Here is a 15,459-nt window from a genome sequence, read left to right on the forward strand (position 1 = left end):
CAAAATATAACTTTTTCAAAACTTAAAAAGCGACATACAGACTATTGAAGCCTGACCGATACCAGATACATTTTGAAAATGTAGAAATGTATAAAAGAATGCAACTTTTAGACAAAAATGTGAGACAAATAAACGCTCACTATGGTGGAATAATAATTAGGGCCGCAAGTAATGATTTTATGATTGTATTATCAACTAAACTTCAAATAATTTTCTGGATTTATTGATGAATGTTTGGTCCATAAAATATCATAAAAATGTAAAATAAATTAATTAATTAAACTACACAATTTCTACCTGAACTAAACCTGATGTGAATGAATACATTTATTAGATTAAAAAAATGTTTTAAATTAATTTAAAAAATAAATCTAAAAATGAATGAATGACTTGGAAAACATTTTCAAAAAAACTATCTGCAGTTGGGTGCAAATGAGTTAAAACAGGCAAAAACGCAGTCTTATAAAAATTAACAGAGAAATATTCTTTATCCATCAGTGTTTCCCTGGCCACCTTTTCATCTCGATCTACCCCGTTTGTTTTTAACCCTGCACCTGCAAGGAGCACGGACCCCCGGGGGGCTGGGAGGTGAGGGAGCGGCTCAAAAAGGGAGACAGAGGGGCAGAGGAGGTGCAGGACAATTATAGGAAAGAATGGGGGAGTGCTCACATCACTGGCCAGCTTCTCATAGTCCTCCATCAGCTGCTCGTTCTCTTGGTTGACAGCCAGCACCTTGCAGATCCTGTTGGCCGCCGTCTCTGCCTGGAAGACGAGGGCGAGGGGAAAAACAGCGTGAGACGGCTGAGTGAAAGCTTCTGATGAGTTCAGTCATCTACACTGCACAACTCAATGTAGTACAATGTACATTATCTCTTTAAACCTCTGAAGTCCAGGAGATTCTGGTTAAAATTTGTCAACTTCCTATGCATTCATTTCTGTCTCTGTTTAGCATCTTTCAGTCTGTCCTTACATCACATGCATGGCTCCTTTTTCTCCACACAAACTTGGCTATCAGTCAGATTTTTCATTTTATTTTAATTAACAAAGTATAAAGCTGCTAAAACGAAAATAAAACAGAGTTTGGAATTTGCTTATCCTTTATGACACATTTAATTGAACAAAGGCAATATATTGTATGTCTAAATGTCTGATAAGCACATGATGGATTCTCTTTGTATTTATGTTTTTTTCAAATCTTCCAAACATTTCTGGAATGGTATTTTGTAAAAGTTGCATTTATTTGGTACTTTTCAGATATTTTATGTAAATAATGATCATGCTCAAGATCTATTCAACTATCCATTAAAATAACAATAATGTCATATAGAATAATTTATCAGTAAGAGCAGAATAAGTACTTTTTTTTTTACTCAAGTAGGAAATTAAATGCAGGTCTTTTATATCTAATAGAGTATTTCTACATTAGATTAATTCCACCATTAACTCTGCATACATTCATCTCACTGCCCACACAAGCACTCAAAGATTTCCCAAGTCAGTCATTTTGTGGATGAAGCAATGGATCAGCAACAACGCTGCAGGCGAGTAAAAACAGGACAGCAGCTATTGTACGATGTCGTGTGCTGCAATGTGAGTGTCAGCAGAGTGTCTAGAGATTATTAATCTAATGTGTTTCCAGACTTTGTCAAGGACACGGAGCATGATGTTGTACCTGTCGGCAGGTGTCGGGCACTTTTCTCTCTGCACCGCAGTCTTTTTATAGACCAGCAGAGAACAGAGTGTTATTCTGGCCTCTCAGCCTACATACAGACAGCAGGGGAGGCAGGAGAGACGAGGCTCCCGTGAGAATAAAAAGCGCCCGGTGGGGCTAAAGAGGGGCTCATCCATGACATAACACGTCCTAAACACTGGCCTGTCAGTCTGCATCACTGGACTGGGCAATGCATGAGTGACACAGAATCTTCATGACAATGTGTCGTCAGTTAACCCGTTGAGTTCAAGCCAAGATGTGTGAATGTGGTCAGGAAAGCAGAGAAAATATAGAGACAGAAATTTAAGCAACATGCACAGTCTGGAAGATATGCAGCAGATTTTAGCTCAGAAATGTTCCATATTTAGCCAGATATTAAACTTTCCAGCAGCATTTTAAAGTGTTGAAGGTGTGAAGGCGGTTTCATGCACTGTTCAGTTTTGAAATTTGGGACTATTTTGTTTCTATAACATGTCTTCTTTCAGACTAGTGGGAAGAAAACCTCTTAAATACACATTTAGGTATTTGTTTTCCTTCACTTTGACAATTAATCTCTGTGTATTTTTCCTAAATTCACCAAAAGTTAGCATTAGCGAGAATGCTTGCAATACAAAAACGAATTGCCTTAATGAAAATAGTTTTATGGGTTTATCTATAAGTTGTTTTTTTTTTTTATTTATTTAATTGCGTCTTGCAAAATGTATGGAATTTTATAACCTTTTGCCCTTTTCTCTTAATGAGTTTTTTTCTCAAACTCATTAAATCTTCGGCAGCACTAACATACACCAAATTTTCCATCTTCATTCCTATATTCTATATTCTGAAGGTTTCTGAAGAGGGCTTTGTTCATATTTCATTCTCAGCCTGATATGCATATTAAAAAATATATTTTTTAGAAATGTTGCAATGCAAAAAAAGATTGAATGAACGTAAGTAATCAGCCAGTGAATCTGCATTGTGAAATCTGTAAGTGAACTTTTGTCCCACCTGCAGTGTTTCCACTGAAGCGTCAGATAATCAAAATCTAAAGAAATCCATGTGCGACTGTCGTGAAACTTCCCAAATGGCACCATAATCGATTTCCCACTTTTAAAAAAGGATTTTAAAGGTGGCATAGTCCTTTTAGAGCCCACAGACACACAGGAAGATAGACTCCCACTAGGTTTCTGGCGTCCCCTACAGAGGACAGCGTCCAGCCGCCTTTGTCAAAAGATCACGGGGGAAACTTGGCTCAGTGGGAGACTCGCTCCGGGGGGCTCCACCAGGAGCAGCAGGCGAGCTGCCTTAAAAGGAGAGCCGGGATGTGCAGGTCGTGCTTCTGTGAGCAAATGTTTGCATGCTGGGCCTGTTTACTGACAGCGCCGACAGCCAGGAGCGCTTTAATAAATGACTTTGTCCTGACATCACAGGCAGCACAGGGGGGACGGTGGAAGGATTGATTAAGGCAAAAACTATCTTTCGGTTGATCTGTGAAGCCAACAGGGACTGACAGGAGCTCCAGTCTGATTCTCTCATCTATTATCATTATGTTTTAATCACAGAGCTGAACAGGCGATTTTAATATTTGATGATCCGTCCAAATCCCAGAAGGCCTTTCAACAAAAACTGCAGCTTCCAAATTATTTCCAGCATCATTAAAGTCTGTCTACTGCTCAACGAAAAAGATTTTAACTCTAAAATCCGAAGCTGTTATAAAATGTTAAACATATATTTGGTTAATTAATCCAGAGCTGAAAGAGTTTCTGAGGTCTGCAAAGTAATTGTTCTTTTGATAACCGATCTTTTTTCAACATGTTATTTATGCACTTAAACCTGCACTAACTGATTTTTTGGGCCACTTGGGGGCAGCAGAAACAAGCTGTGAACACAACTTTAATGTGTTAGCAAAAATGGAGCAACATTAACATTAATGTAAGTTAAGTTAATGTAAGTCCACTATTCCCTCTTTTCAGTTTTCCAATATCTGGTTATTTAGCTCCACTCTGGTCAGCAACTTTTTCTGTATGCAGTTTGGTGCTGATCAGGTTGTGTTCAGAGGTTTCTAGAGTTTTTAAGCTTCCTGCTACAGCTGAAAACACAACGAGAGCAAAGGGACTGAGTCCAGAGTTGTGGGCCAGAAAATCAAAACATTAAAAGGTGTTAAACAAATGCTATGTTATGTGACCAGTACATAGGGCTGGGTGATATATTTTTTATATCGATATATTTCAAAATGTGATATGGAATTATACCATATCACATATATCGATATAGTTCCATTTCAATTTTACATTTTTCTTTCTTTCTATATAAATGCTCCCCTTACCAGGGTTTGTCATATTTAGTTATTTTGTAATGTTCATTATTCTTTTCTCATATAAATATATTTATTTCAGATAAAGCTTGGCCTATTTTCTTTCATAGGCTTTTTTTATTTAAAATATTTTTTATCTAAATGTGCACTTTATGGGGCTTTTTTTTTTTTTTTTAAAAGGTACTCTTGTTGTTATACAGTTTTTATGTTCACTTAAATAAACAGTTTCAATAAAACTACATCTGACATGTCATATTTGGCTTTGAAGGAACATTTGCTCCCACTTTGCGATAAAAATATCAGGATATTTATCGTATATTTATATTCTGCCTAAATATATCAGGATATGACTTTTGGTCCATATTGCCCAGCCCTACCAGTACATCATCATTTTTTTGGCATCCATTATATATTAGATTGACCATGGGTTGAATCAAACAAAACAATAGCCACTTGCCACTAACATTGTCTGTAAATTCGATCTAAATGACTGTATTTTGCTAGCCTGGGTATACCCATACTGCCTTGCGCGCTCGAATTTAATTTCGAACCTCCATCCAGTCTGGCAACCAGGAAGGTTTCTTAGCCCTGTTTTAGGGATCCAATCACAGAGCAGGGAGGAACGGCAAGACGATGACGCGTACTACTCGGCACTTGGAAGCTTGTAGTTTTCTTACTGATCCAACATGGCTGCTGCAGACGCGAAACTCTCTTTAGCTGTAGATGGTGTTTTAAATAGTTTAGAGCGAAAGTTGAAAGGCGAAAGGTCTCTCGGCGGCTCCGCTTTCCCCTGGCTTGTAGCGAGATCACCGGTAGCTAGTATTTTGCAGCAACAGTAGAAAACACTAATAATTACTAATAATTGACTCTGTTAACAGTTAAATGTAAAGGAATTTAGTGTTAAAATACCAGAATGAGCATTGAAACACCCAACATGTTTGTAATTATACAATGTAAACCCTGCAGCAGCTCATTAAACCTCCACATATGACCTCAGTGATATCTGCTGCAAGGCATTTATTTAGAATAATGTTGTTCTTGTATCATACAAAATAGGAAAGGATACATAATTTATGTCTACTTTTTAACTTAGGGAACAGTTACACAACCGGTCAAACATTTCTATTATATTAAACCTATTATTAGATTGTTTTTAATTCAGACTGACAGAAAGGTTTTTGAGATTTCTGTAAATGCGTTGAAATGGAACCAAAGAGACCCAAACTGTGCTAACACTGCCTCCTTCTTCATAAAAGTAAAGTGAGGATTATCAAGTCCACATCAGGCCAACATGGAGAAGTGGTAGTGATGGTGTTTACGGGGAAACGTCTGCCCTGGAGGGTACAATCTGAGGTGTTAGACGGACGAGGAGTCGCTGCATCTCCACCCCCCGTTTCTACGCCAGCGCTGTAAAAGTGTGTGCCAGCCTGCAGTGGTTTCCGGACTCTGGAGCTTCAACTGCTCCATTAAGAAGTGGATCCTAATAAAGATTTTAAGGACGGCAGGCTTAGCGGATATCCTGTGTGTGTGATAAGTCTCTATTATTCCAGTGGATTTGGCGTGTCTCCGGCATCATGTATTCCACCGAGAGTGGAAGGAGTTCATGCTGGAGAAAGGTTGTGTGCTGTATCAAAGATCAATACGCTGCTGAAAGAGGGCAGATAAGGAGGTGTTGAATAACTGAGGGTTTGGTTTCCCAGCGGGGCCACCCACTATAAAAATGTATGAAGTCATAGCAATTCAACGCACATAAATACTTCAGCAGTTGTGCTTGGAGATAAGATGTCAGCAATGTAAATATGTGTGTCTCCTGGCCTGGTTAGTGTCGCAAAATGAGCCAGAAATACTGTCTCTTATTTAAACATCCAGCAGTTATTCTAAATGTTTTAGAAATATATATCCAGACATGTAAAATGTTATACTTGCAGACTGGACTATTGTCTTTGGTGAAGGTCTGCGCCCTCCGATTGCCCTTCTAGTGAATGTTTTGTGTTGTTTTAAAATGTAATTTTTTGTGTCATACACTGTCGATCAGCCAAAAAAAAGAGAGAATGCTGGCCAAAATGACTGTGTTCGTTCTCTGCCAGCCACTTTGGCAGGTGTCCGGTTATTGTTTGGAGATTTTCATTTTTCTTTTTTTTTAATCATTTTGTTTCTCACCTTCTGCTTGCCTGAGAACGCGTGGTAGTAACACGACACATAAGTCATGACGGCCTTCTCATCTGGCCTCAAGGTGCTAATGATATCTGCCCAGGGAACAGAGGAAGAGGGGAGAGAAGGCAGAGAAGAGAAAAATGCACAAGAGTAAAAGAGTGCAGAGACAAAAGGGCCAGCAGGGGGCGCAATCACAAGAGGAGGCAGCTGGGGCACAAGTCATCTCCAGTCTACCTGTCAGCTTGCATTCAAGATGGTTTGTTTTAGGGAAGGCTCAATTTTCCCTAAAAATATTGACATAAATGGGACTGAATCTGAAGTGAGAAGTGAGTGGGCGAAGTGAAAACAAGGTCTTTTTTTTAAAATGTATTAATATGTACTGTATGCACAGTTCAAGTAGCTCCGGCTACAGTTTAAATAAATTAACACAGTGAAGCAAAGTGCCTCGAGCAGTTCAATTTGGTGTCAAATATCTGCCAATAACTGTAAAATGTGGAGGATTCAGGCAGTCAAACAGAGAGAGGAAGCTGCAATATTTCGCCATCATTAATAACGTAAGCAGGGAGGGGCTTTCTGAACTTTTAAACTTTGTATTTTGTAACTAAACTTGGTCAAGTTTTAATTTAAGAAGCAGCCGTGTCGCCTCTCACATCTATGATGCAACCCGGAGTCCAGCTGTGGTGTCTCTGCTCTCAGTGAGGCAGGCCACGCCTCTCCACGCTCCCCACTTATAAACACAGACCTTTTTTTTTTTTAATCCAAGTTGGTAAAACACAGCTGTGCTGAAATGCTTTGGGCCTCTCAAATGAACCTGGCTCTTATATAACTTCCCTGACTGTCTGAGAGGAGGACAGTCTCAGTGTCCCTGTTCAAGGTGGCTGTCAAACTGACAATCGGTCATTATACGACAGAGAAAAGTCTGACACAACGTTTCTTTCTTGCAGAGAAACAAGGAAACAGACTCCCCACTTACGCCAGACAGCGCATATCCATTAAAATTAAACGACAGCTTGCCGCTTGCCTTTGAAGTGCCAGTTTTAATTTCATTCATTCCTCCACCCTCCATTTAAGCCGTCACTCTCAAGGCTGAACATAACCATCCGTTTAAACGGTTACATCTCCCCCACCATGCGAGACTTCGGGCTAATTTGTTTCTCTTCGTCAGCAACCGTGGCTTTTATCACAGGCAATCATCATCATTTATCAGACTAACTTCGCCACACCTCCCACTCTGCTCAGCTTCTGTTCAGCAGAACAAAACCCTAATTAGGGATGAATTTGGCGGCCCGCGGCGCCGCGACAGACGAGGTAGACTGGGGATACGCTTGTGCTCGTTGCCTCTAAGAACAGAGTTGTTGTCCCATCATGCATTTGGTGGTGTGAACCATGCGGAAAGAGAAGGAGAGTGACCCCTGCAGGGGGCGATGTGCACTGCAGAAAGAAGAGGGAACTGTTAGGAGAAACACACGGAGAGTAGAAACGAGGGAGGAGAGGAGTGAGGAAGAGGAGGGAGACGCTGCATCCAGGATACCTTCTGGGCGCCAGAGAAGGCGTGGTAGAAGCTAGAGACGTAGGTCATGATGGCCTTCTCGTCCGGACGGGCAGTGCCCACAATGTCTGTGGGGAAGAGAGGAGGTCAGGGAGGGGATGGAGGAGGGGATGGGGGAGTTGAGGTTGTTAAAGAGAATGCAGATTTATGAAGAAACAGGAAGTAGAGCTGGAGTCCAGCTCTTCACATAAACAATATCCAGAGTGGAAAGAAAAACACGCTGTGTCACTGTCCAGATGTGCTGAACAGGGAGGATTAGATTTAATCTTAACACAGAAACACATCAGAAGTCTTCAGGTACGGTTATAAATGAGCAGAACCTATACTAGAGGGATGGTGTCTAAAGGTTTTAATGTATTTGTAGAGCGAGTTCTGCACATTTGCAATTAATAGAGAAAAAAAACAGTGTTTGTGACTCCCTCTGTGTACACAGCTGCATGTCTGAGTGTTAAAGCCAAAATATACTCTCTCAGAGAAACTGGTGCCTAGAGATCAATAAGCAGGCTACAAAACAAGTGGTGGAAAAGGGAGAGTCCATCATCTGTCTGTCATCAAACATGTGCTGTTGTTCACAACTTCATCCAGATTCTGAGCCAGCACAAACCAGCACGTTAACCCTGTGAGGTTTGGAAGGCACATTTTATTTCAGAGATTGCCGAAATAATACAATTTAGCAGAGACTGGAAGTGTTAAAACAGAAATCATCATTTGGTTTTTACATTTTCAACAGCTCTTGAATGGATCGTGTGTGACGAATGCTTCTGTCAGGAAATGTAAGCAAATCTGAGCTTAAAATAGAGATATTTCTGATAAATTCTCCTTATTCTATATGTCTCATTTAAAAATTCTAGCCAAAATGTAACTGGATAATAATAAATGATAAACCAGATTCTGCAAAAAACATACATTTCAGCACTCCTTTAGAGCAACTGGGACATGCATGACTCAGACCAACAGTCACATGACAAAAATTCTGAGAAACTGAATGAATGAGAAATGACTGAACTGCAGTTTACACAAAGCAGAGATTGTAAGTAGAGGCCATAAACATGTAAATACTTACATGTTACTTACATATTATGTGGAACCCCCATTTTTTCCAAATAATTGTAACACTTGTGAGCACTAGTTAGACTAGTATATATATATATATATATATATATATATATATATATACAGTCATGGTATTTATTAGACCATATTTTTCTTAAATGTCGTGTTCATTTTAATACCTGGTACAAATAAAATTTGTTTGGACAAATATAATGAGTTTAATTTAAGAGCTGATATCTAGACATTTTCCATGGTTTTCTTGATAATGATTTTTGTTATTATCAAGAAAACCATGGAAAATGTCTATGTATCAGCTCTTAAATGAATGAGCTATTTTTGTTGTTATAGTTTATATTTGTCCAAACAAATGAACCTTTAGTTGTACCAGGTATTAAAATGAACAAGACACTGAAGAAAAATATGGTCAAATAATTTTTTCCATGACTCTAGATTTCATTTCTTGTTCAACTTGAATGTTTTCTGTTTTTATGATTTATTATAATTGTGTTATACTACTTTTTAAGTTATTTGCACTTCTAGCATTGGTTGTGCTGTTTCCACAGAGGTGCAGGACTTGTATACTGCAGTGTAAAACAAGGTCACAGTGAGTAAACTGAGACTGCTCGGGGTGCAGAGGGTTAACTCTAAACACCGCCCGCACGGAGGCAATCGGTGCGATTCAGCAGTAAACATGCACAGTGACATAATGTAAGTAGGAAAAAAAATTTGAAGCTCTGCCCATTTTCACACCTCTGCAGACCTGGCTAATCGCTGTCAGATTGTACGGTTTCGTCATAAAAACTGGGTGGTGCAGTGCAGACCCTGTCCGTGTCCTGAGAGAAGCTCTTCATCACTTTCAGACTTCTGAGAGAGAATATTTTGGTGTTTCAACAGAGGAATAAAGTCTGCTCTGCTCATCATCATTTCACTGTTTCCCTCCCGCCCGCTCACCTTCTGCGTCCAACATCTTGGGGATGTCCAGGTACTTCTCTGCCACGTCGAAGGCTGTGTTCAGGTTGGTCATCGGGTCGTCCTGGCAACAGCAAACACAGCAGATCATCAAGATTTAAGAATGTCACTGTAGTGGCCGGTTTGTCATTATGACTTGAAAAACTGAAATGCGCAACTACAATATAAAGGAATTATTTTTAAGATATTCGTCAAAAAGGTCTTTGTTAAAGCTGAAAGTTATCATATAGAAACTGTCTTAATTTAAGTTAAGCACTGTTTTTCTACACATTGTTGCTTGGAAAGAAAGCAAAGACAATAAACGACAGATTTTTACAATTTAAGCAACAGAACTAATTAAATTACTTTTTCCAAACACATGCTTTTTGCTGCTTATGACAATAAATTGAAGCGAGCTGAAACAATTGATGATTCATCAATTTGTGCATTGACAGGAAATTTTCATTTTCATTAATTAAACTATTTCAACAGTTGATTTATCATCAGAGTTACGTTTCTTTGTCAAAATCCCAAATGTCAAATATGAGGATTTGCTGCTTGTTTTTTGCTTTGTGCTGTTTGTCGGACAAAACGAAAGGAATGTGAGGAGTCAGATTGGACTTTATTTTTTCATTTTCAAATATAGTCCATTATTAGTTAGGCTTAATTAATTGAAAAATATTATGCAGAATAATTGATGATGAAAATTATTCTTAGTAGAAGCTCTCAACGAAAGATAACAAAAGGGCATTTGTGCATCTACAAATTAAAAATGTACCATTTGCAAAATGATTGCTTTGGTTTTATTCATCAAAGCACTGCTTATCTACCGTTTGTTGCTTAAAAAAGGTCTCAAATGTTAGCAACTGGAAATGAAAGCTGTAGAATTCCTTCATGTATAAGTGGCCCGTGGTCTCAGTGGCCTCCATATGTTTAATGTCACATTAATGTCAGACTATGCTCACTCACCTTGCGCAGTTTTCCGTAGTCAATGAGCTCTGGACGGTGTCGATGAATGAGTGCACAGAAACCCAAACCATCTTTCCAGCTGAAACAGACAGAGAGACAGAAATAGTTGTGATGAGGGTGAAAGTGAGGTGAAACATAACGAGCTGATGAACAGAAAAATAGTTTGACTTTAATCTTTGATGGAGACCATTCCCCTCCATGGGACTCCCTAATTAGCTTCATGTAACACACCCACAAACTCCCAGCAGCACGCGGTGTGTTACTGTAACTCAGCAGAGGCCTGACCACTGAACATAGATAATCTAATAGACCACATGATCCAAGTCTCCAATTAAAGTTCAACCACAACTTCTGAAGTTGGAGAAATTACATGTTTCTGGTGCTTCGTCATCAAGTTATTTCAGGAGAAACTCTCACCCACAGAAAAATGTACAGTTGAAACCAGAAGTTTACATACACTATATAAAAAGATATGCTTTTTTTCTCACTGTCTGACATGAAATCAGACAATCACTTTTCCTGTTTTAGGTCCGTTAGGATTACCAAAATTATTTCTATTTGCTAAATGCCAGCATAATGAGAGAAGGATTTTTTAAGACAATTTTTTATTACTTTCTTCAAAGTCAGAAGTTTACATACACTAACATTATGAAACAATTTGGGAAAGCCCAGATGATGCTCTCATGTCTTTGGAAGCTTCTGATAGGTTTATTGACAACATTTAAGTTAATTCGAGACACACCTGTGGATGTATTTTAAGGCACACCTGAAACACACTGCTTCTTTGTGTAACATCATGGGACAGTCAAAAGAAATCAACCAAGATATCAGGAAGAGAATAGTGGACTTCAAGTCTGGTTGATCCTTGGGTGCAATTTCCAAACTTCTGGTTTCAACTGTAGCTTTAAGAGATAATAAGCTTTAGAATAATCTAGATTTGGAATTAAAATGTGATCAGTTGGAAGTCAATCTACAGAACATGTTAAAGGAAAACAGTGCTGTGCCTCTCGGCTGGGAACTCGGCTGAAAAATGACCCATCAAATTATTTTCAAGGACCAGGATAAAATTGTTAATAGCAGTCATTTGGCTTTTGAGGTTCATATTCTGGAACCAGTTCAGAGGAAAGGAAATCCCTGCCTGGTTACTGGTTATACTGAACAGACGTGGTACTTTGGTACTGCTTTACTTTACTTTTCCAGAGTAATTTTCTTGGCAAGTGGTCTCTCACAGACTTACAGATGTGGTTTTACAGAAAGCTGCAGCACTGTAGCTCCAAACACAGATATCACATTTTCATCAAGATGTACAAGTGTATTTATCTATTTTTCTTAACCGTATTTATTTATAATGTTTTTAGCCTGTAAATGTTAGGCATAAATGTTACTATTAACTGTATGTTGCCAGATTAAGTTAAAGCTGCATTAAGTGTTTTTTTTTTGTTTTTTTGGCCACTTGAACATAGCAGTGGTGGAAATATAACTAAGTACATTTACCTAAGTACAATTTTGAGGTACCTGTACTTTACTTGAGTATTTCCATTTTATGTAACTTTATACTTCTACTCCCACCACATTTAGAGGCAAATATTGAACTTTTTACTCCACTACATTTAGCTGACAGCTTTTTCAGGTCGAGAATTAACACACAAAACATGATACATTTAAAAGGATTCAACATTTTTTCAAATTAAACCTCATAACAGCATACTGAGTAGTTAAAAGTAGCCCTACCTTTATTAAATTAAATGACATCAATGCATCAATAATAATAATAATCTCATAATTTTTTTAGAATAACATTACAACTAACAATCTGAGTGGGGCCATTCTGCATAACGAGGGCTTTTACTTTTGAAACTTCAATTATACTTTGATGTTGATACTTTTGTACCTTTACTTCAGTAAGTTTTGAATGCAGGACTTTTACTTGTAGTGGAGTAATTTCACAGTGTTGTATTAGTACTTTTACTTAAGTAAGAGATCTAAATACCTTTTCCACCACTGCAACACAGACATAGTGTTACCTTCTAAAGTTGATCTGACAGAGCAAACACCTGACTCACACATGCAGCAGATAAAGGGGAACATTAGGTTTAATTAAACAAATGTAAGTCCTGTTTCCTCTCCTTTAAGCTCTGCTTTTGGTCTCCACCCTCTTCTGAGGAAAAGATATGGCTTTTTATTCAAGAGCTAACTTTGTCTGTGTGCAGTTTGTTGTTGAGCAGGTAGTGTAAAGTGGGTTTTAAAGAATTTGTGCTCACTGTGACTGAAAATGACATGATGAGAAGTTTTAGATCAAAACATAGACTTAACAGGAAGGGATGTCCCGCTCCAGTCTCAAAGACTTGCTGTCAGGGCTGATCAAGGCATTTTTTAACTGATTGGTATCTGATGTTGGGCTATATAAACCCAGTCTGATCCTTTGTTGTACATCAGATGTCACACAGGTGTTTTTAATGGCAAAGCCTCCATAGACAGCAACAGTCAGCTGTCTCTCTGTCTCCCTGTCTTTCCTCTAAGACACAGCATACAGCAAAATGCAGAATGAGACCGTAATGTTATTCACCTAGTTTGTATATATATATTAAGTCTTATGTGTTTTATTATTATCTATGGTGCATGGTGTTTCACCCCAGATGGAGCACAGCAATGCCCAGTGAGCAAAAAATGAGAGGAAAAAAAGTGGTGGGAGAAGTATTTAGATCTCTTTTCTTAAGTAAAAGTATTGATATCACACTGTACATTTGGTCCACTACAAGTAAAAGTCCTGCATTCAAAACGTATTGCAGTAAAAATACAAAAGTATCAGCATCAAAATGTACTTAGTATTAAAAATACAAGTACCTGTTATTCAGAGTGGCTGTTTCATTGGATAATTATTGGAGCGTCATCACTTTCTCAAGGTAGGGCTCATTTAACTACTTAATATACTGTAATGAGGTTTAATTTTTACATTTTTAAAAATGACTTTATATTGATCATGTTTTATGTTAAATCTTGACCTGAAAAGTAATTAAAGCTGTCGGCTAAATGTAGTGGAGTAGAAGTATAAAGTTTAAAGTACAACATAACATAAAGTGTAAAGTACAAGTACCTCAAAATTGTACTTAAGTACAGTACTTGAGAAAATGTACATTGTTACATTCCAGCACTGGTAACAGGAGGCAAATTTTTAGATTGAATCTGTGCAAAAGACAAATATAGACACTCAACAGAATATAGTTAATTTAGGTAATTCAAGCAAAACTTTCCTCAAAGTAACAAACACTTTAAAAAAGAGAGAAATTCCCTCAAGATAGCGTCAAAGCTAAAAAAGATTGATTGGGCTGGATTGATTTTAGTAACTGTAATTGATGAAGTCTGCACTGTGCAGCCATAGCAGAAACTCAATATTATATGACTCGGATCGAGTTTGAAGATGCTAAAAACCTTAGCATACTTGATAATCCTCTGCGGGTTATTCACTACAAGTGACCCATTTCACATGACACATAATGATTAATCCTTTGTTAATACAGCAGCTTTAAGAGTTCTGTGTGCAGAAACACAGGTAAACACTTCTACTCAAATATGCACAGCTGCAAAATTTAAAGTCCAGCATAAAGTTCAAGAACGTTAAAGTTAAATTAAATGTTGTCCTGAAATCAATGAAAATGTGTTTATTTAGCTGGAAGATTATTTTTAGCTTGGCCTTCTGTGGCGAGTGGCCTTGGTGCTGAAAGCAGCCTTTCTAAGTGCAGTATAATGGGATGCTGCAGTGCAATCTCAATCTCAATTTGGATGAGATATACTGGTGCTCTCTGCTGGCAAGGTAACAAATTAGTGAGATGGGATATTTTAATGCATTTCCATGCCATAAATAGTGGCTGTAATGCATGAGAGGGACTTTTTAAAGGTGACTTGTAAACCTGAAGTAGCAGTACTTGCTGGTGAGCCTCTGTGCTCTGCTGACTGACGTGCTGCTATCATCTCTCACACTGAGCCCACATCAAAGGCCTGGCCTCTGCTCTGACGGCCTCCTCTCCTGCACCCAGATCACCAGGCCTCTCCCTTTACCTTCTCCTCAAATGACCTCCTCTCCACCTTTCTTCTCGCCTCAGCTTTCATCCACATCTGAGGATCGCAGTGGTCGTCTTTCAATAATTCAACACACACACACACAGGCGTCCTGTGACGTGGACTGAGGCCTCACAACCCACTCGTGTCAGGTACAGACACATGGATATAAAACCAGGATCAGATCAGATCAACTGCATGGAACAACACTACTGATATAAATTTTCACCATCCCGGTCATCATCTGTTTGACCTGCTGCCCTTCGGCAGGCACTACAGGTCACATAAAGCACAGACAAACAGACTGAGGGATGCTTCTGTCCTCAAGTTATCACCACCATAAATACTCAAAACAAGTAGATCCATACATAACCTGCATCCGTTTTCTGTATCTGCTACGTCTTGTTCTGTTACGTTTTATGTGCAAATACCACTCCAGTGCAATACTGTTCACTTACTGTCCACCATGTGCAATTTCTGTCTAAGTGCAATAATATTTATATTCATATTATCTAATAACATTAGGGGGTTAGCAGGTCAACAGTCAAAGCCAAATCTGAAAGTTGGGAACCTGAAGATTGATTTATAAATCAATAAATTAATTAAAATTTTTAAAGTGTAGAGGGGTTTCCAGCATTATGTAATAAATATATTAAGTCTATTTTCAAGTTGTTGCATCAAATTTTATGTTGATACCATTTGTTACACAGACTTGGTGCTAGATTT

General features: G+C 38.4%; 1 protein-coding gene across 5 annotated transcripts in view; it reads right to left on the bottom strand.

Moving 5' to 3' along the window:
• The window catches only part of actn1 (actinin, alpha 1), a 71,690-nt gene that overhangs the window by 14,505 nt on the left and 41,726 nt on the right, over positions 1–15,459 (bottom strand). For 3 of the 5 annotated variants that reach the window (XM_059352966.1, XM_059352968.1, XM_059352964.1), the window contains exons 6-9: positions 10,678–10,756; positions 9,712–9,793; positions 7,690–7,775; positions 670–762 (exon numbers count right to left, since the gene is read on the bottom strand). In XM_059352966.1, the coding sequence (XP_059208949.1) occupies positions 670–762; positions 7,690–7,775; positions 9,712–9,793; positions 10,678–10,756 (340 nt within the window). Of the gene's footprint in view, positions 1–669; positions 763–6,164; positions 6,251–7,689; positions 7,776–9,711; positions 9,794–10,677; positions 10,757–15,459 lie in introns of all 5 variants that reach the window. The other 2 variants (XM_059352967.1, XM_059352965.1) reach the window with 1 other exon arrangement.

This window comes from Centropristis striata, chromosome 16 (assembly GCF_030273125.1).
Source record: "Centropristis striata isolate RG_2023a ecotype Rhode Island chromosome 16, C.striata_1.0, whole genome shotgun sequence".
NCBI lineage: Eukaryota > Metazoa > Chordata > Actinopteri > Perciformes > Serranidae > Centropristis > Centropristis striata.